Source organism: Dipodomys spectabilis, unplaced genomic scaffold, assembly GCF_019054845.1.
Source record: "Dipodomys spectabilis isolate Male_0828 unplaced genomic scaffold, ASM1905484v1 ptg000197l, whole genome shotgun sequence".
Classification (NCBI taxonomy): Eukaryota; Metazoa; Chordata; class Mammalia; order Rodentia; family Heteromyidae; genus Dipodomys; species Dipodomys spectabilis.
In genome coordinates this window covers 11,865,402-11,886,867 of record NW_024870874.1, presented here as the reverse complement: position 1 = coordinate 11,886,867, position 21,466 = coordinate 11,865,402, and the positions used below count along the sequence as shown (strand labels likewise).

The 21,466-nt window shown below is 34.7% G+C and overlaps 1 protein-coding gene across 1 annotated transcript in view; it reads left to right on the top strand.

Moving 5' to 3' along the window:
* Window positions 1–19,916, top strand: part of Iqub (IQ motif and ubiquitin domain containing) — a 52,393-nt gene extending 32,477 nt beyond the window's left edge. Inside the window, exons 8-12 of the mRNA XM_042695897.1 lie at window positions 1,027–1,197; window positions 3,151–3,327; window positions 10,158–10,406; window positions 15,609–15,794; window positions 19,725–19,916. Of these exons, the coding sequence (XP_042551831.1) occupies window positions 1,027–1,197; window positions 3,151–3,327; window positions 10,158–10,406; window positions 15,609–15,794; window positions 19,725–19,907 (966 nt within the window). The 3' untranslated portion in view covers window positions 19,908–19,916. The remainder of the gene's footprint in view (window positions 1–1,026; window positions 1,198–3,150; window positions 3,328–10,157; window positions 10,407–15,608; window positions 15,795–19,724) is intronic.
* The last annotated feature ends 1,550 nt before the right edge of the window (window positions 19,917–21,466 follow it).

The window sequence follows — 21,466 nt, the reverse complement described above, 5'->3', positions numbered from 1 at the left end:
GCAGTGTTTGAATTCAGAATTGAAAGATAGGAATGATTTATATGTACAAAGCTTATGATATTACTATACAACGCTGTATTCCACAGGGCTAATATTTTGAAAGGAAAATAGAGTGAAATCAGTATAAAAATGGAAAAATAGAATGAAATCAATAAAACTACTCATTTTATAGAAAGATTATTGTAAGGATTATTACAACAAAATAAATTGCTGTCTGCAGAACAAAAGGTATTTTTCACACTTTTTAGAAAATAAATTATACTTAAGAGAGCCACCCTGAGGAAAATTGCATTCAAAGGTTAAGATACTAGTTGGATTTTAGAATATTATAGTATGAAACCTAGCCTAAGATGGCTTAAAACTTTTGGAAGAGAACTCTGAAATAGACACTGTATTCCAGTAACATTCCAAGACTACCTGAAACCAGTTTGAAACCAGCCCATGCAGAATAGTCAGTGTGCTTCTGTCTCCAAAGTAACAAGCAAAAAGTTGGGCTGGAAGTATGACTCAAGTAGTAAAATGTCCACTGAGCAAGCAAGCTGAGCAAATAGTGCAAAGTCCTGATTTTAAACACTGGCACCCCCAAAAAAGTATGGATATTTAGTCATGTAAAATAATAATATAAATTTATGGTAGACTAATATACAGTAATCACAGGCAATAGCTTCTCAATTTTGGTATTAAATCTAGAACTAAGACTCTTCACAATGTTTATTTTGGCTTTAACTAGAGTATGAAGCTATTGTTTTGAAAATGCATCAAATATTATTTATAAGAGGTAGCTTTGTAGTTCTCAATGTAATTTAGCTAATATGAAATGTATATGGAATGTTATAATGAAAATTCTTCACAATATTTTTTACTAAAATAGTATACTTTTGCTTCATTTAAAAGTTTTCCAATTAATTTTCTTATGTTTTGTTTTAGTGATACTTTTAGTTACAGATGATGTTAATGTAAACAGCAGAAAGAACAAAATTGCTATATTCTAGCACTCAACTGTAATTATAAACAATATTTTTCCAGTGTTCATCTCCAAGGGTATGGAGAAGAGATGATGGTAAAGTAATTCAGATGGATACACAGTTCACTATCAGGGCCAGAGAACTAAAAAACATTTATAAATGTATTATACTGAAAAATGTCTCTCATGATGAGAGGTTGGATGTGTTGTTGACGCTTAAACACACTGTGAAGGTATGTTGGCTTTCTCTTAGATTTGGGGTCAGATTCACTGTTTATAAAAAGTTTATGTGAATACCAAAACAACCAAAGTGTTTTCATCAGCTGATTGTATGTCTTTGAGTGTAGTAAATGAATTGCAAGGCAGGGATATATCTCTGTCATCTATATGCCTATGTCAATATCTAATCATTACACCAATGCCTCATAAATTGGATCCCTCAATAAATAAATGATCTTATTTGGATGTCAAGGACAAATATAGAACCTGAGAACATATTATAATCATCTACAGAAGAAGATAGAGACATCATGAATACATGAGAATAAATTCTGGGGTTGGAGGTTTGGCTTAGTTCATGGAGTGTTAGCCAGTGAGCAAAAACGCCAGGTACCAAGTTTGAGTCATGGATTTGGACCAAGCAAACAAACAAAAAGAAATTTTAAGGGCTAGGAAGGTGGCTCAATGGTAGAGCGCTTGCCTTGCATGCCTGAGGCCCTGGTTTCGATTCCTCAGCACCACATAAGCAAAAAGAAAAAAGCCAGAAGTGGTGCTGTGGCTCAAGTGGTAGAGCGCTAGCCTTGAGCTGAAGAGCTGAGGGACAGCACCCAGGCCCAGAGTTCAGGCCCCACGACCGGACTCCCCCAAAAAATAATAAAAAAAAGAAATTTTAAAAAGAGAATAAATTCCAACAAAGTCTAAGCTCCATTTCAGGAAAGTTAAATTAGATACTCAAGTGTAAAATCAATATCAAATCTATTATGACCTCCCTCAGCTTCTTCTACAATATATCCAGGATGCAGAAGCCCTGATTCAGACTGTTTAATTAGCATGATCAAGTAGGCATTAAGAAGTATGGAAGAGCCTTATTTTACAGATGCTGACATCATCTGACTTTTTCATGCAACTAACTTCAGTTTATACCTCTTACAAAGTACAGTGTTAGTCCCTTAGCCCTAATCTAGGTCATTGTCATTTAATTACATTATTTTTTATTACTTTATTAAAATTTATCTGCAGGATGAAGATAGTGGCACGTACCTAGGTACTAGGGAATTGGAGGCTGTGGATCACAGCTTGAGGCCAACGGAAATAATTTCACAAGACTTCATTTCTAGTAATACACTATGAACATGGTGGTAGAACCTGCCCCAGCTAGGTAGGAGGCATAAATAGGAGGATCATGGACTGGCCCAAGCGTAAAAACCCTATTTGAAAAATAAGTAAAGAAATTACTAAAGAAAAAATAACTAAGAGGTTAGGGAATATGACTCAAGTACTAGAGTGCTTCTATTGTAAACACGGCCTTCAAACCCTAATAGTATACAAAAAATTACTGGCCACTACAATCGATACACAGAAAAAACCATTCGTTTATACTTTAGCAAGTGTTAAGCAGGGCATTGCACACATTTCCTGTGTGCTCTTTACCTCCCCGTTTTCCTCATAGTTCTCCTCTCACATGCTAGAAGCAACTACAACCTGCCTTGCCTTGAGTTCTCTTCTTAGTTTTACGTGCTCTGTGTAAATCCATAAATAACATGGCTTGGTGCTCTTGTTTCTGAATTTTATTTAATGAAATCATAGTGCATGTGTTATTTTGTGCTTGCTTATTTTGCTTAAAATTAGTTTCTTCATTTCCATGAATTAGACTGATTTGCCATTGAAGATGAAGTTGTATATACTTTATTTATATAATCAAATTTAATTATGGCTTTTTGGTTGTTTCTCACTTTTAGCCTCTGTGAACTCTACAGGTACATTTTACTAGAGCAAAAGGATGGAAATTACTAGGTTATAGAATATACATTAGCTATTCTACTATTAGAGATGGCTCAAGTTTTCCAACTGATTTATACTTCTATCAGCATTGCTTCATTCAGAATGAAGCAATGTTTGTTTGGGTGGTAATTTTGTAAGCAGTGATTATTTGCATTTGATGTTGAGTAGTTTTATGTTTTGTTTAGGAACATGAATGCAAGCTGACCCAGGAAATTCTAGAATTGATTGACAGAGAAGTTGACCTTATGATGAGAGGAGTCAAATCTCAAAACCTTGAAGGTCTTAGAAAAAGAATTGCAACACTCTTTTTTCATTATATTAAAACACCTCTGTTTAATCCTGAAGTTGCAAGATACCTTAAGGTACTTAACTTTTTTTTCTCCTGTGTTTCCTTTACAGAATCGTATTGTGCATTGTGTTAAATTGGAAGCATTTTCAATTTTGCTTTCACAATTTATCTGGAATCTATGTGGAAGTCCATTTTAATGGTGAAATGTCCTTTGGATGATCACCATATTTATAAACTGAGCTTACTTATTAACTTCTTTTATGTCTGTGTTTTCAACCTTGAATTCATTTCAATGAATGATACTTTCCAGTTGCATATCACATTACATTGGACGCAGTATGATCTCTCACATCTCCATGTTGTATACATAATCTTTTTCCACCCAGAATGCTATCCTCTATTTCACTCATCCAACTTCCATTATGTGTGTGAGTGTGTGTGTGTGTATGAGAGAAAGAGAGTGAGAGAGAGAGAGAGACAGAGAGAGAAAGAGAGAGTGAGAGAGAGAGTCAGAGAGAGAGAGAGAGAGAGAGAGAGAGAGAGAGAGAGAGAGAGAGAGAGCGCTCAGGGGCTTGCACTCAGGCCTGGACACTGTCCTTGAGCTATTTTGCTTAAGGCTAGTGCTCTACCACTTGTGCCACAACAGCAATTCCAACTTTTTGGTAGTTTACTGGAGATAAGAATCTCACAAACTTTCCTGTCTGGGCTGGCTGTGAATCATAATTCTCAGATCTCAGTCTCCTGAGTAGCTAGAATTGTCGGCAGAGTCACTGATTCCCAGCCCTTTCATTTTGATAGCCTTAACTTCATGTCCACTCCTTCATGAGGACCAAAGAAGAGAGGTGTCTTTCTGTTTCTGAGAATTTACCTTATATATCTTCCCTATATTATTTACCATATAGTCATGATTACAATTTGAACATATCCATATAGACATCCTGAGAGACCTCTAAATGTAACTTGTGCTTAAATTAAACTACCTTTTCTAATTCCAACATACTTAGACTTCATGGAGTTTTACTCACTGAAACTAAGATGACTGCTTTATTGTTTTCTTACTGTGCAAAAACTATTTAGAACACCTTTTCTCAGTTGTGAGGCGTTTGCTAAATAATTATAAATAGTGTTTTGTTTTAATGATCATTTTTAGAGTTTTTATTTAAAAATGGGACAGATATTTGACAACATAAAAATCTCAATATTTGTACAAGAATAATAATGGTCTAATTTTTATATCATTTATTTTATATTAATTTAAAAACCTACTTGTATTGTCAGAAGCATATTAAAGTATAACAAAGATCCAAAAGAAAAGTTGCTCCTTGCATTGTTTCAATTAGTATTTCAATTGTCCAAGCTAATTTCTAGTTATTCTCTATAGACTTATTCAGCTTATACCTACTTGCAGCAATATAAGAGAACTATATTCTACACCTTCATGTAATGTCACTATTCTACTTCGAGTCTGTCCTCTAGCAGCTCATGCTGTTGAAGACTTCATCCCCAACTGGTGGCGCTGATGAGAGGCGGAGGATGCTAATTGCAATGCTTTAAAACCCTTGATGAGTTTATACAGCTGAATGGCCTGGTAGAATGTGGGGCTTTGGAGGAAGTGGATCACTATGGTGATTACATTTTGCTCAAACCCTTGACTGCTTTCTGGCTCCCATGAGGAGTACAACTTTGCTCCCCCTTGCACTGTCCACAGTAGTTTTTTGTCTCATCTCAGATGTAAAACAACAGGGTCAAGCCACTGTGGACAGAAGTTAAATCCTTCCTCTCTTAAGTTGGTTGTCTAGGTATTGTGTTGTAGTAACCAAAAGTGACGAACACAATTATATCATTTTGCTCACTTTTGGAATTTACTTTTCATAAATTTCACTCTTTTGGATGAATTTTGACAATTGCTTAGCCATATAATTTAACAATACAGTCAAAATTAAAAAAAAAAATAGTCCTCTTCACTCTTTGAAATTCCTTCAACATTCCACTTTCTGACTTCACTTACTTTGTGTTTTGTTTCTGTAGTTTTATGTATTTTAAAATCTCATATAAACTGAAGCCTAATATCTCAGAATTCTTTTGGGACTGAGAGCTTTCAGTTAGTACTCTGAGTTTGAGATTCACCCATGTTTTAAGTGTTTCAGTAGTTATCATAGCTGGGAAATCTTCTTATTGAACATCTATAGAGAGTTTTATTTTTACCTTGAAAAGGTAAGTCACAGGGTGTTTTGAGTTATTTCAGAATCTAGGGACTTATGAATAAGTTTGTGATGAAAATTATTAGCAATCCTAATAAAAATGCTAGCAAAATCAATCAGAAACAACCAAGTTTTCTTTTAGAGAAAGGCTAGAGGAAATATAAGATTTATTCACCTTAGAGGGGCTTAAATGGAAATAAATCCTCAAGCACCTGAAAAAAATATGGTTGTGATAAACACTTGGTTATAGGTTTGGGATAAATTGATTAGTTAGGGATAATACATAGGAAGTGTCATTATTGAGTCACATGGTAGACTGCTAAACTTTGTATGCAACTAGTTATACTAGACTACATCCTCACCTACAGGGTGTAAGGAAGTTTCAATTCCTTTCATCCTTGTCAGTACTTGGTATTGTCAATTTTTAATTAAGAAAACTAGGTAGTGATATCCTATGATATGTTAATGTATATTTTCCTAATAACTAAAAATATTGAGCACCATTTCATATACCATACATGTATCTTTTTTGGTGACGTGTCTTGACATATCTTTTGCCACTTGCCTCTTCACTTGCTTAGATTGTTTCTCATTACTACATTTTGAGAAATTTTAGTATATTCTACATATAAGTTCTTTGTTAGAAATGTGGTTTGAAAATATTTTCCATTTGTGGCTTCCTGCCCTTAATAAAAGCTTTAACAAAACAGAAGTTTTAAAAGATATGTTGACAAAGCACAATTTATCTATTTTAAAAATAGATTATTTAGTTGTATTTAAGAAATTTGGTGTACCTATAGGGCACAAAAATCTTCTTCTTTGTGTAGTTCAACTTAGAATTTTGTCACTTTACTTTCACAATAATTTAGTGAGTTACTTTTATGATTTTTAAAGGACTAGTCAAGACTATTGTTTTACACATTGGTTGGGAACTTTTTTTATATTCCTGTATTTTTTTTTATTGTGAAAAATACTGTATAGAGGAGTTACAATTACAAGGGCAAGATAATGAGTACATTTCTTATCAAGCATTATTGCCTCTTCCTTTGTTTCCCCTTCCCATCCCTTCCTATCTCCTCCCCTCCCCTGCCAAAGTTGTAAAGTTCATTTTTCGACAAAATGACGTGTACATCTCATTGTTGTGATGGATCCACCTGTATCCCTATTTAAATGATTCGTTTTTTCTCTTCCCATCCACAAATTATACAAACATCAAATACAGTGAAAGCAGGGGTTATACCGTGGGGGAGGGACATGCAAAGCAACAAAGAAATCATCTTACAAATATGTTAGAAACAATTGCATGAAAGAAAAAACATTTGAATACTTATCTTGGGGTTCATTTCACCTAACATCAACTTGTATCAGACATATACCAATTATTGCAAATAAGAGAAACCATGGGACCTGTTTCTTTGGGCTTGGCTTACTTCACTTAATATAATTTTTTCCAAGTCTTTCCATTTCCCAACAAATGGGGCAATGTCATTCTTTCTGATGGAGGCATAGAATTCCATTGTGTATATATACCACGTTTTCTTGATCCATTCATCCACTGAGGGGCATCTGGATTGGTTCCATATCTTAGCTATGGTAAATAATGCTGCAATAAACATAGTTGTGCTGGTAGCTTTAGTGTGGTCTTGTTTGTGATCATTTGGGTAAATGCCCAAAAGTGGGATTGCTGGGTCATAGGGGAGCTCTATGTGGAGTCTTTTGAGGAAACTCCATACTACTTTCTATAGTGGTTGAACAAGTTTACAGTCCCAACAACAATGCAGTAAAGTTCCCTTCTGTCCACATCCCCTCCAGCATCTGTTGTTATTAGAGTTCTTGATTATAGCCATTCTAACTGGAGTGAGGTGGTTTTGATTTCAATGTTGTTTTGATTTGCATTTCTTTTATAAGTACTGTGCGCTAACTGATTGAGCCACTGGAGCTCCAAGATTTACATTTCTTTTATGGCTAGAGGTTGAGCATTTCTTCATGTATCTGTTGGCCATCCTTCTTTCCTCTTCAGAGAAGTTTCTCTTTAAGTGTTTAGCCCACTTATTCATTGGGCAGTTGTTTCTTTGAGGATTTGTTGTTGGGGGATTTAATTTTTTGAGTTCCAGGTATATTTTAGATATGAGACTGTTGTATGGCTAGTGAAGATATTTTCCCAATCTGTGGGTTTTCTATTGATCTTGCTAGCTATGTTCTTTGCCATGCAGAAGCTCTGCAATTTCATGCAATCCCATTTGTCCAACCTTTTTTTGATTTGTTGTGTTTCTGAGTCTCTATTAAGAAAATTTCAACCTGTGCCAAGGAGACCTAGGGTTTCTCCTATTCTACCCTGTAATGTTTTCAGAGTGTCTGCTTTGACTCTGAGGTCTTTGATCCATTTGGAGTTGATTCTAGTGGATGGAAAATTTTTTTTGTCAAGAAAAATCTCAGATTTATTTTGGGTACCTTGTCAAATAAAAATGATTAATTTCTTCTTCTGACTGAAATGGCCTAACTTGGAACTACTCACTTGCTTGAAATTAAGAACAAGTAGAAATAATGTTTACCAGTAGAAATAATGTTTACCAAGACACTGGACATCAGGCAATAAATGCAAATTAAGTGAGCCTAAAGTAGTCCCATTTTACTCCCTTGAGGAGTGAAACTCCTCCTTGAAGAGGGAATATCTGTATTATGCACAAGAACAAACAAAGCCTAGCTTTGTAGTTGAAGAGAAAGCAAGGCTCCTGTCATCCTCTGGGTCCTACACAGCTAACGTCTGTATGACACAGGGCCAGAAATTAGTGAGTCAAACAAAGAAAGACATGAGATTTGCACTATCCCTTTTATATTTTCAATTGAGTTCTGACCACTGTATATGTATGAGGAAACCCCCAAGGCCAGGGAAAGAATTGCCTTAAAAGATTAAAGAAGATGGTATTTAACACTAAGGTAGGTACATCTCTTATAATTGGAAGTTTACTGAGCTTCTTGGATCTATAGATTGATTTATTTTCACCCCATTTAGAATGATGTTGACCATTATTTTCACAAAATATTTTCTGTGTTCTTTAACTCTCCTCTCGTTTTTTAAACTCTGATTATACACATATTAAGTTGCTTGAGCTTGCTGCATAATGTGGTGATATTCTTCTTAATGTTTTTCATTATCTGTATGCTTGATTTCTATTGTTGTCATCCAGCTCAATAGTTTTTCCCACTCTAATATCTTTACTCTCTTGTTAATTCAGTCTTGTGTGTGTTTCATTTTAGAGTTCATAATTTTCTTCTCATGGAGTTTTAAATACATATTTTATTGCCTTTCCTTAACTTTTAGACATATGGAATAGTTTTCATAACAGTTGTAATGAGATTTTTAATAACTATCCTTGTGTGTGAATTCTAATATCTATGTCAATAAACACTTTTTTTTAATAATGATTTAGCTACTGGCTTTGGATCACATTATATATATATTTGGTCATTTTTTTGCTAGATACTAAACAATATGGATTTTATTTTGTTGCTTTCCCTTATCTGCAATAACTAGTAGATATCTAGGACAAGCAGAAAAGGTAAAAAGCTATGTATATATGAACATATATGATGATGCTAAGCGAAATGAACCCCAAGATACGGCCATAAGAGGTTTTATCTTTGTTGCTGTTGTTTTTAATGTAAATGTTTTATTCCTATTTACTCCTTTTTTTTTTCTGAGAACACAGTTGTTAAGTGAGTCAAAGAGTTTTATTTCTTTAGATCTTGATTTTAAGTTTATTTTTAGAGCAAGAGCAAAGCCAATTTTAATTTAGGGATAATAGTTTCCACTATTGGTTAGTCCTTTCTTGATATTCAGCCAATGACCTGTGAACTTTACATAAGACAGGCCTTCCTAGGCTGAGATCTTGTCTCAAAAAATGTTTTTAACAAGTTTGATATATCAAATTGTTGCTATTTAATCTTTCCTCTCATAGAGTCTAGAAATACTGATGATACACTGTAGATATTGGCTTTTGTAGTCTTCAATTTGTTTTGAAACTGCTTACTCTTCATTCATTCATGAATCTAGAACCAAGTGCTCACTCTTGATTCATGCATCCATTCACAAATCCAGCACCATTGGATTCACAGAATTAACATTTACAATTACTTTCTGATGTAATGCCTCATATTTTAAAAAAATGATCATTAACAATCTCAACTTTATTTTTTTAATAATGAAAAGAAAATAACTATTGGTTTAGTGGGCTTTTACTTATATTCAAAACTGGAAGTTGCCTATAGAAATAATTAATATAAACCCAGAAATCTAAACATTTTTATAAATATAAGAGCTGAGTTTGCCCCCTTTTGAAAAAATTTTATTAGCATATGTCAGTTATATAAAGAGATTTTATTGTATATTCACATATACATGCGTATACTTTGGTCAAATTCAGCACCTTTATTACTCTTCTAATCCTACTTCCCTCAGTTTTTAAATCAAATTTTAACACATTTCATTATTCTATTTTCACGCATGCATATAAATACTTCAATTATATTCTAAGTTATTTACTACATGTATTTAGGAGTTGATGATCATATTATAATAGATTTTTGAAAATAATTTTGGTAGGATAAATGAATGAATGCAGTTTGAAATTTAAAGACAAAACTAGGAATTTTTAAGCTAGCAAGTTCTAAAGCACTCTAATAAAATTTTCCTGCTTTTTAGGTTCCTCAAGATCCACTCAAGTTTTACAATAAGATTTACTTTTGCCACAGTTGCCAGCTATATTTGCCTTCTACCGATTTTTCCATGTCCTGCACCGCACAACGCATTTACCACTGTCGTCAGTGCGTCAGCCTGGAGAATGAGACTCAAAAACGGGAATCATTTTTGAAGTACAAGTGTTTACTTCAAAGGCTTTACAATTCAGAAACCAATTATGGAGATGACTCTCAGATTGCTTTCCTGATGCAGGTAAGGTCAACCATGGCAGAAATGTTTCTGTCTTCTAAGGGGCTACGCAGACATGATACACAGTGTTGCTGAACATACTCTGATTTGGGAAGCATCACCTTTGATGGTCTGATGAGGTGTATGTGTATTTAAGTACTTCGTTGTGCTCTGCAGACAGGTGAGCCAGATCTTATATCCTGCAAAGGAAGACAGACAATAAAAGGGGTGTAAGCTTCTGCAAAAAACAAACCAGAGTGTTCCAAGAAAAAATACTGGGCATCATACAAGTGTTTAAAAGCGCACACAGGCTAATTTGCTGGACAGAAAAGGCTTCCTTGAAGATGTGCCTTCTGAGACAAAAGACCAATGGAGAGTTAATCTGGTAGCCACAGAGAGCAAAGAATCACAGACTGTTTTGAGGCAATTTGAGTCCTGATTCTACTAGTTTTAGGTGAGTCTGAGACAGGCATAGATTTAATGATACTTATGATTGGAAATAAAGATGAGCTTAGAAGTGGTTAATTAGTGTTCTATATCTGACAAAGATTACCATATCTGGAAAAACAACTTAAGGGAGGAAAGATTTATTTTGACTCATGATTTCAGTTCATGGTCAGCTGCTGCTCCCTTTACAGTAGCCAGGAAGGACATGGAGGAAGGACATAGAGGGGGGAAGAGAGAGAGGGGGGAGGAGGGAGGGAGAGGGAGAAGAGGAGAGTGTGGGAGAGAGAGAGAGTCAGGTGGAGAGGTGGAGATAGACTATTCAACTAGACCTCCAACTAGGCCTTACTTCCCAGTTTCCACCACCTCTCAATATCATAAAATTATGGATTAATTCACCCACAAAATCAGAGCTCTTGATGCAGTTATTTTCCCTAAGCCCCATTGACTGGTAGCTAAGCCTGGAATACAGAGCCTCTAGGGCTGTTTTCTGTCCAATCCAGAGCACCCTTATACCCTCTTTTGATGTTTGTTTGTTTTTCTTGGCTCTTTGAAAGAGGTGATGAGATTCATTTCAATACATCTGTATTATATCTTTTATTTTTTATTTATTTTATTGTGAAAATACTGTACAGAGGGGGTTACAATTACATGGGCAAGATAATGAGTACGTTTCTTTTCAAGCATTGCAGCCTCCTCCTTTGTTTCCCCTTCCCATCCTCCCCCTGCCCCCCCCAATCCTCTCTTCCCCCCGCATCCCTGCACCAAAGTTTTAAAGTTCATTTTCGACATATCGACTTGTAGATCTCATTGTTGCAATGGGTCCACCTGTATCCCTATTTAAACGATTTGTTTTTCCCCTTCCCCTCCACAAATTATACCGACATGAAATACAGTGAAAGCAGGGGTTATACTGTGGGGGAGGGATGTATTATATCTTTTAAAAAATACATTTAGGGGAAAAACAAAGGAGGAGGTAATCATTTCAATACATCCATCAAGATTGTCTTTGCAGTTCCTTTTGAAGTGTATTCTATGTGACACTAAATACTAATAAAATATTATTTCAACTATTTTTTGTCCTTCCCTGAAGTAATGAGATTTCTCTGAAAGATATATAAGTTTGTCTTTTTCCAAGAGAATAGAGTGATATGCTAACTGCTTGAAGTGTGTGTGAAAAATGCCATTTATTATCTTTTTATTATCTTTTCAATAGCATAAACTAGGGGGACAACAATATCATTCTGCAGATTTTCCTTCATAAAAAGCAAGTTGAGGGCTGGGAATGTGGCTTAGTGGTAGAGTACTTGCCTAGCATGCATGAAGCCATTAGTTCCTCAGTACCACATAAACAGAGAAAGCCAGAAGTAGTGCTGAGTACTACTTGAGCAAGAAGAAACTTGAGCAAAAAAAAAAAAAAAAAAAAGAAGCTTGCCTTGAGCAAAAGAAGCTCAGGGGAACAAAAAGCAGCAGCTCAGGGACAGTGCCTAGGCCCTGAATTCAAGCCCTGGGAGTAGCAAAAAAAACAAACAAAAAGCAATATTCTATGTTAGGCACATCAAGATAATTAAATCTCAATTCCCCACCCCCACACATATTAATTTCTTATGGGAACTTTGAGGGGTACTCTTCTCTTGTGCTACTAAAGGCATTATAGCTTAGGTATTCTCCCAGCATTACTCTGTTTTCTCCAAAGGGAGAGAAAAAAATGTACAGAGGACGATGACAAACATGATTACCCAAGCTCTTTTAGGACTCTAGGCATGTAGAATTTCTTTTTATGGGTTGTTAGGGGATGATGGGGAGCTGAAAGAGCCACCAATTCTGGTAGCAGTGTACAGAACTGCCTGGAGTTGGGCTGATAACTCAAACATGAGTGTCGTGGGGTGGGTTTCCTGGAGTAGTGTTCACAGAGACAGAAATAGGGCTGTAACTCAGGTTAAAAAGGATGAGCATTATGTTGATCAATGGAGCAAATACTATTGTTGATGAAAGTTATATAAGCAAGATATTGAAACCAAAGAGACTGAATGACTTACAAAGTGATCGGTTTTAGAAATTTTTTTTAAATAAAGAATTTTTTTTGAGATAGGGTCTTATTTTGCAGCCCTGGATAGCCTTGAACTCACAGTCCTCTTGATTCATTTTTCTCCCAAGACTAAGATTATAAGCAGATGCCAAAACAACTGTGCTATAATTTAAATAAAATTATAATTTAAAAAATCACTCTGATTTCACTATTGATGTTCATGTTCCAAATTCTTTTATACCCCTCTATTTATTTTACTTTTTTATCATCTTTATTATAGAGGGGTTTCAATTCAACATGTCAATTTATGAGTACAGTGCATCATAATTAATGTCACTCATTTCATAACTCTCCCGTCTCTCAACCCCACCCATCCAATTTCTCTCTTTAAACAGCTGAAAGGAAAAGTAACATAATCAGTAGTTTGAAATACAGGCTGAGTATCCTTAATCTGCAAAACTGAACTCTAAAATGATATAAAACCTAAAACTTTTGAGTCATGATGTGAGTCTACAACTAGAAAATCTGACAACTGACGTAAAGGGTCACAATCAAAACACATTTACAAATAAATTGTTTTATTACCAATTTCAAGTTATAGCATAAGTGCATGTGAAATGATATCTCATTGACATCTCATTAGATATGTGCAAATTTTCCAAAATCCAGAAACATTTGAAATTGTGAGATATTTCTACTTCTAAGTATTTCAGATAAGGTTTATTCAATTCATATTAATGATTCCTCTATTGTATTATAAAGAGTAAAACTAAACGTATGTTATATATCTTAATCCTAATTTTAATACCCATTTGAATGCACATAGAAATTAATTACCCAAGGTAAAAAAATTATGAACCAATGAATATGATCAAATAAACATCACCCAGGTATGATGGTACCTTATGCCTATAATCCAAATTCTTATTTGTATATTTTCATCTCTTCATTTCCAGTTCATGTGTGAATGTCAAGGCAACTTAAAATAGGATGATTTTGTTTACATGGCAATAATCATTGACTAGAAAAGAAGGAAAGAAGAGTCATGAATAGAATGGGGTTCCAAATATTGCTTTTGAGATTTTTGCAGGTCTCATTAAATATTTCAATATCAAACTTACCATTTTCTCAAGATTAAAGTGAAGGGTTGTATGAATGTAAAACAACTACTGTAACAAAAATATATAATTGAAATTCTCTTTATATGTATGTAGTGTAAGTTTTTCAAGTCCATTCTATACTATGTTTTCCAAAAGGATAAACTGTCACTCATCATATTATCAGAGTTACTGAGCACCTGCTGTGTGCCCAAGCAGTGTTCTAAATGGTGGCAATACAGCAATGGGAAAGAGACAAGATCTTTATTCTCCTAGAGCTTATATTGTGCACACATGATAGGAGCAGATACAGAGCAGACAGATAGTAAAGAAGAAAACATTATGTTAGAAGTCTATCATGACCTAGTAAAGTTGGTGGGCAATGAGTATTTATATTCAGCACATACTGAATTTGAACATAATGGCATGCAAAGTAAAAAAAATGAAAGCTAAGATATATCAGAAATAAATATTTTACTTAAGAAGAAATTGGATATTTCACTGGTCACCCAGTTTTTCTGTAATTCCTACAGATGCCACTTAATACAATAGGTAACCACTGCAACAGTGTCAAACACCACTTACAAGCAGGCAGTTCTTAGCAATGGCCAACCAGATGTAGCATGTGCAAAAGTGATATTCCAATAAACAAAAATGCAGTTTGTACAGTTTTGAAGTTAGTAATAGAATTGATGCGACACAAAAAAGCTCACATATTTGAACAAGGCAACATTTTGAATATAAGTAAAAATGTATGTAATATATTTACCTGCTTTCCTACACAAACTTTTTGAAATAATGGTTCTTTTTTTCAGTAAGTATGCTTTTGTGAAGCTTATATCGAACAATTCTAAATTTATACATGTGGATCTCAGAATAAAAAGTTCATTCTAGGTCTAAGAAGGTGGCTTATTGGTAGAGTGCTTGCCTTGCATTCATGAGGCCCTGGGTTTGATTTCTCAGCACCACATAAGCAGAGAAAGCCAGTAGTTGTGCTGTGGCTCAAGTGGTAGAGCGCTAGCCTTGAGCTGAAGAGCTGGGGGATAGTGCCCAGACCGAGTTCAGGCCCCATGACCAGCAAAAATAAAGTTCATTCTGTGTTGTAGCCATTATGATATAAATTTATAAAAATGTTTCAGTTATTTAACTTACCCATCTTTTCCTTTTTTCCTAATTAATACAGCAAATCCTTTATTAGCATTGAGTAAATCATATCATTTTTATAAATATCAGCTGTCTCTTGCATTGTGGCAATAAAACCCCTGAAAAAAGATTTTACTATGATAGTTAATAAGGGAATTTTCAAAAGTACTTAGTACCATGTATTGTATTTTCAAAAGTACTTAGTACCATGTATTGTATTTTAAGAGACTAAATAATAAGGTAGCTATATAGGTAGCATACTATAGGAAATATATACAGTTTATTTAAGGTTAAAGATGGATCCATGACTTGTGAATAATTATACAGATTAGGCGGAATGAATGTAAGTATGATTAAAAAAGGACTATGTGCCACTGAAATCTAACAAATAGTGTGTACCCAGTGTGATTTATTCGCTCAAGCAGTATAATCATTACATGTGAATTTAGAAGAAAACAAAAATTATTGATATATATATATATATATATATATATATATATATTTGATATACAGCTCAATGATATCCAGTACCTGATCGAGAACATCTGGGCATCCCAGTCAATCCTCAGTGCCTGCAATGACATCGATGAGTTGGTCCTGGTCAGATGGAATAAGTCCATGGAGTGGGCCCCCTGGAACTGCATTCTTCTCACCAAAGATGAAGGCGCAGCTCATCTTAAGCTAAAAAATGTTGAAGAGGTTAGTAGCTGGACTTTTATTTGGATGTTACTTTTATCATTGGAATCAGAGGGCACCTGACTGACTGCATTGGAACACATTCCACAGATAATTTAAGTAATTCGGTTAGATTACAGATAGTAATGGATTAATCGTAAGAAAACATGGGGATGGTATATCTTTCAGAGATTAGAATGAGGTGGGAACAGGGCAATGAGAGATTGGAATATGTAAGTATTACCACATCATGGCATTTGTTTAGTCACTTGAAGAACGTTCATTCCACAAAGGCAAGGATTTCATTACACTTACTTCCATCTTTATCTCTAATACCCATAGGTTAATGCTGCCCCCAGATTAGGAGTTTAATATTTGTTTGTTGAATCAATATTGCTATCATAGGTGTTAGAGAACCCAGAGTCTGTCCTAGCTGGTGAGTCACTAGGAAAGCATACTTATTGACATCATACAGATGTAGCTCCATTTGTTCAGTTGCTTCCAACTAGCTACATACTCTGCCATTTTAGCAACTTACAAATGTGTTCTGGAGACCATGTTAATGAACAAAAATGAGGGGCCCTAGAAGAGTTCCTAAGAGAGTTCCATTTACACTAAGCAAGTCTAGGATCTTCAGTTGACTAAATAACCTTTAATCTCATGCAAGATGTCAACTAAGGAAAAATAAAGAAATGATATCCTGTGGGGCCGTCATTTTGAATGGCACTATTCCCTGCCTATTATTTTTGAGAGAATGGTGGGAGAAGGATGCAAAGGACATAAACTAGTTAAAGTTTTGCAAGAGTGTTCAGAGTTTTCAGGAGCTAGCTTAGGAAAAATTCTACTCTGGGGATTAACAGAAAGCAGAGAAGAAATTGAAGCTGTGATAAATGTTATGTTTGGTAAATTAAGCTGACTCGTAAATATTTAATTACTGGAAGCATAGCCAATCCTAGCAATATCATTTCAACTAAGTCTCATAATGAAACTGAAGTTCATTCCCAAAGCTGATATTCTAGTGCTTCTTCAATTAATCCACAAAACTCCCTTTGTGTATTTAATCAATTTATTGCGGTATCAAATTAAATGTTCTATTCATATACATTTCCAATTTCAGGATGCCAATCGTTTTGAATTTCTGAAAATGGAGCAAAAGTTCTCAATGAGACAAGCTGAAAAATTATTTTTATGGTTTTCAGTTTATGTAATCATTTAAGTATTAATATTCAGTCTAGTTAAAGAAGAGCTTCTCTTTTGCATAAAGTTAAAATGAATTTACTTAATGCCCAGAAACACTTACTTTTCCAATATATTAAACATATTTGAAATTTAAGGTAATTTAAAAATTATTGTTGTTATAGAAGGATGTACAGAGGGGTTACATTTATATGAGTCATGCAATAAGTACATCTCCCTTTATACAGTGTCATCCGTTCCCTCATTCTTTCCCATTCTCTCCCTCCCATCTCCACCCACAAGTTGTATAGTTTACTTTTTTTTTTGCTGGTTGTAGGGCCTGAACTCTGGGCCTGGGCGCTGTCTCCCAGCTCTTCAGCTCAAGGCTAGCACTCTGCCACTTGAGCCACAGCGCCACTTCCAACTTTTTCTGCTTATGTGGTGCTGAGGAATCGAACCCAGGGCCTCATGCATGCAAGGCAAGCACTCTACCACTGAGCCACATTCCCAACCTGTATAGTTTACTTTTATCAATGTCCAGTATGCTCCACTGCTCTACTTTATAGTGATTTTTGACTCCTTGTGAGCTTACAGGCTACAGGAAAAAAATGCCTCTGTGAACTCTAATGAAACAGATTGATTTCCCATAGTGTTCATATTGGCCAAAGCAGGAACAATTGTGGGGAGAAAACCAGCAGGCATGACTCAATTCTCATCCATCTTTTTTTTTTTCTACTAAAATTCGTCAGAGCATTAAGACCTGCCTTTTTGTTTCATAGAGTTTTAGAATATTAGCTAACAGTGTGAAATTAATAAAAATAATGAAACCATCCCTGATTTTGAATCTGAGTCTATCCATTATGGGCTCATATACTAAGTTTCAGTGCCCCAGTTTATGCATGTATAGAAAGGAGATAATGATGTCTCATAATAGGAAAACTTTGCCAATGAAATAGACACCTATTTAAAGTTTCCAAAGTATTGTTTGGCATGAAGCAACCTACGCAGTAACTGTATATATGAAGTACTTCAATTGTATTTTTAATTGAAATAAAGACAGTACATTTTTTGGTAATAGAATGTAAGTTTCCTGATAAACATCAGGAATGTCCACATACTAGGGATGACTAACTTTATTCTGTGGAAGTTATTGAAATCATTCTGGAAATTTTTATGCTCTCATCCATGTCTATTTATCTATCTTTCATCTATCTATCATCTACCATTGTTTCAACCTCTATATGTATACATATTATATATATGTATGTGTGTGCATATGTAGGACTTATTTTATATAAATTACCTGCAACTTGGTTTGTTTGTTTGACAGTAGATATCTTTCCATATTATATTATTCTATGATATACACATATATCATAGAATTTGTATTCTATGTATATCACAGAATGCTTAACTTTTTTTAACTTTAATAATTATTAACTATGGGTTTTTTCAAGGAAATATAAAGTTCTGTGTATGTATAGATGAGTACAGTATAACATAGATATATTATTTTTCCTTGAATGAAATATGGACTAAGAAGTAGAGAACCAAAGAGTAGTGCAAAGTATCTGAGTGTTTATCTGTTACATTTGTCTAAAAAGAGAAATCTTTAAAGTAGATACTTGTATAAGATATAAAACCCACTGTTATTTTTTAAGCCTTACACCTTTCTTTCACCTTAGAGTTGACTTCGTGAAAAAGTCTTTAGTAGATGAATGTCTTTAAGAAAATAAATTTCAGGCAGAAGTCACTTAGTATTTGTGATTTGGTAGAAGAGAAGTCTCACTAAGAATAATAAAGAGGCTAGATAATACTTATTGATTTAACTAAAATTTACTTTTGGATGTTCTGAATACTATGCAAAGGACTTGGGGGGAAATGGAGTAAATATAATTCCTCATTATTACAGTTGCATTCAGACTCAGCTATAGTAACAAGAGGAAAATTATTAAGACTTAATATGATATGGGTTTAGTTTTCTTATGTAATAAGAAGTTCCAAAATTGGGCAGCCTGGATCTTGAATGATATCTCCAGCATGTTCTCAGAAACCTAGGCCCTCTAAGTCTTCCCATGGTGGTCTTTAATCTCTGACTTTCACTCTTATGCTTGGTAGCTCTTTGTGGCAAGATTGTAGCTTCATCTCTTGCATTATGGTTAGTTCCCAGGTTTGGGGAAAAATTAAAGATGCTTATGATATGTGAAACCTTCTTTAAAAAGCATTGTTTTTTTTTAATTGAGGGGATGAGTGGGATTGGGAGAGAGAGAAGAAAATATGAAATGGGTAACATTAATAAAGATGCATTGTGTTCAAAAACTGACATGTTGAATTGAAACCCCCTTGTACTTAAAGATAATAAACAATAAAAAAGTTTTACTATAAGCTTTATACAGGTGCCCAAGGGTATATCTGTGTATGTGTGTATACATTTGTTACTTGTTATGTTGTTGTCTTTACTTAAAATAGAGGATAGAAAGAAAGCTGGTAACATCCTACCAGACATAAACCAAGCCTATAAATCGAAGTGAATGAGAATGATAGGATGTATAGGATTGGGACTCAATAGTGGCTTAGACTTAGGAAGTACAGTGTGAGATTCTGAAAAGGCTTCCAGGAGGAACTATCACAGGAACAGAGTTCTGAAAGAGAATATGCCAAATTTATTCTATGCTAAATGAACTGGTAAACAAAGATATGGAGACATGTCAGCATCTTTATCTGAAAAAAATATCTGAGATTTAATAAAATTTGATATTATTTCTTTCCTTTTTGCAGGATTATGAACAGTTTTTTCTCCACAAGATCAAACACAAACATATCCTGGCTAAGAACTACTTTTCTCAGATTCCTCTGCTTGCTTCATTTATAGTTGATAGTGATGAATTAGAAGAGGTCAGAAGTAAATACCGCATAGACACAACACCTAAAATGATCGAACCCAGGGGGACTTCCATATAGAAGATCCAGGAATATTTGTTTGATGATAAATGTTTGCTCACCACTGACAAAGTAATACAGATGCCGTATGCTATGAAAATGGAACTTAATCTTTTTATTGACTTCATTATTTTTGTTTTTCATAGTTATTACAAGTTAGATGAAGAGAGACTATTCCTACACAAACTCTTCATTATTAATTAGTGTTTGAAGTTCAGTTGTGTTTCTGGAATTAATAGTTCAAAGCAAAGAGGACATATTATTTTTAATATATTTTCCCATTACATTTTAAAAGACACCGTTAATGATTTATAGTGAAAATTCAGCAACCAAAAAAACCCTAAACATAACCTTTAATGTAATGTGCTTAAGATAAAATATAATAGAGTGCTTAGCATACGAATGGGAGGAAGTATAGAATTCTTGAAAATCCTTATAAGTACGATAGGACTGTCTTCATTTCACTATTGAGATTTGAATCTTAGCCTTTTGTTGATGGCTTTCACCTTCCATTTCTCTCAAATCCCAGAAAAACAGCTGAAACCATAAACAACCTGCATTCACATTAGGAAACAAGGATCACTGTGCTATGGGGAAAATAAAAACTTCCTGTGGGGTAATGGTGAAACTCTATAAGAGGAATGAACTTGAAGAAATCCACTTTAACAATAGTTCCTTGTCCAATAAACCAAAGGAATAATCTTGGCTGTATGTCTGTGAGGTATCTGTAATATAGTATAGCTGTCATCTTAACAGAAAAGTGATGGGGTTGGAACTGGTGGCTTGCTCATGCTTGTAATTCAAGCTACTCAAGATGCTGAGACCTGAGGATAGAGTTTCAGAGCCAGCTCAGTTTGGAAAGTCTGCAAGACTCTTATCTCCAATTAACTATTGAAAAACCACAAGTGGCACTGTGACTCAAGTGATAGAATGCTAGTCTTGAGCAATAAAGCTCAAGGAGGAAAGTTCCCAGGCCCTGAGTTCAAGCATGCTCTCTCTCTCTCTGTCTCTCTGTCTCTCTCTGTCTCTGTCTCTCTCTCTGTCTCTGTCTCTGTCTCTCTTCCCCCCCACACACACACCAGAAAACTAAGCCAAACCAACCCCCCCAAACAGAAAAGGAATGACCTACTCAAAATCACACAGAGAAGTATTTATTTACAAAAGGGCCTATTATAATATTTAAGCATGGTACAGAAATCAGAAGTCCAGGATCAGTATCAGATAGGCTGTATATACCCCTAGATGAAACTAATTTGGGAAGGGAAGCCATAGAAAAGGAAACTTAGAGGGTCTGTGATTATCTGTCAAGGGGATAGCCAGCACAAGGCAATCTTATGAACTGAAGAAATAAAAAAATATGATTTCACGTATCTTCTTTTATCAGATCTGCTGAGTAGGTTGACAAAATCTGAAAGGAAAACAAAAGACATAATTCATATGGCTTCATTGCAGGGAGCAGATCTAAATAGAAAGTATCTAGATAGCAAAAGAATTAAACAGGAAGATCTACAATTCAAATAGCATTATTTTATTTACATACACTATTGCAGAAAGCCATTACTTTTTCTTCTAATTTTAAT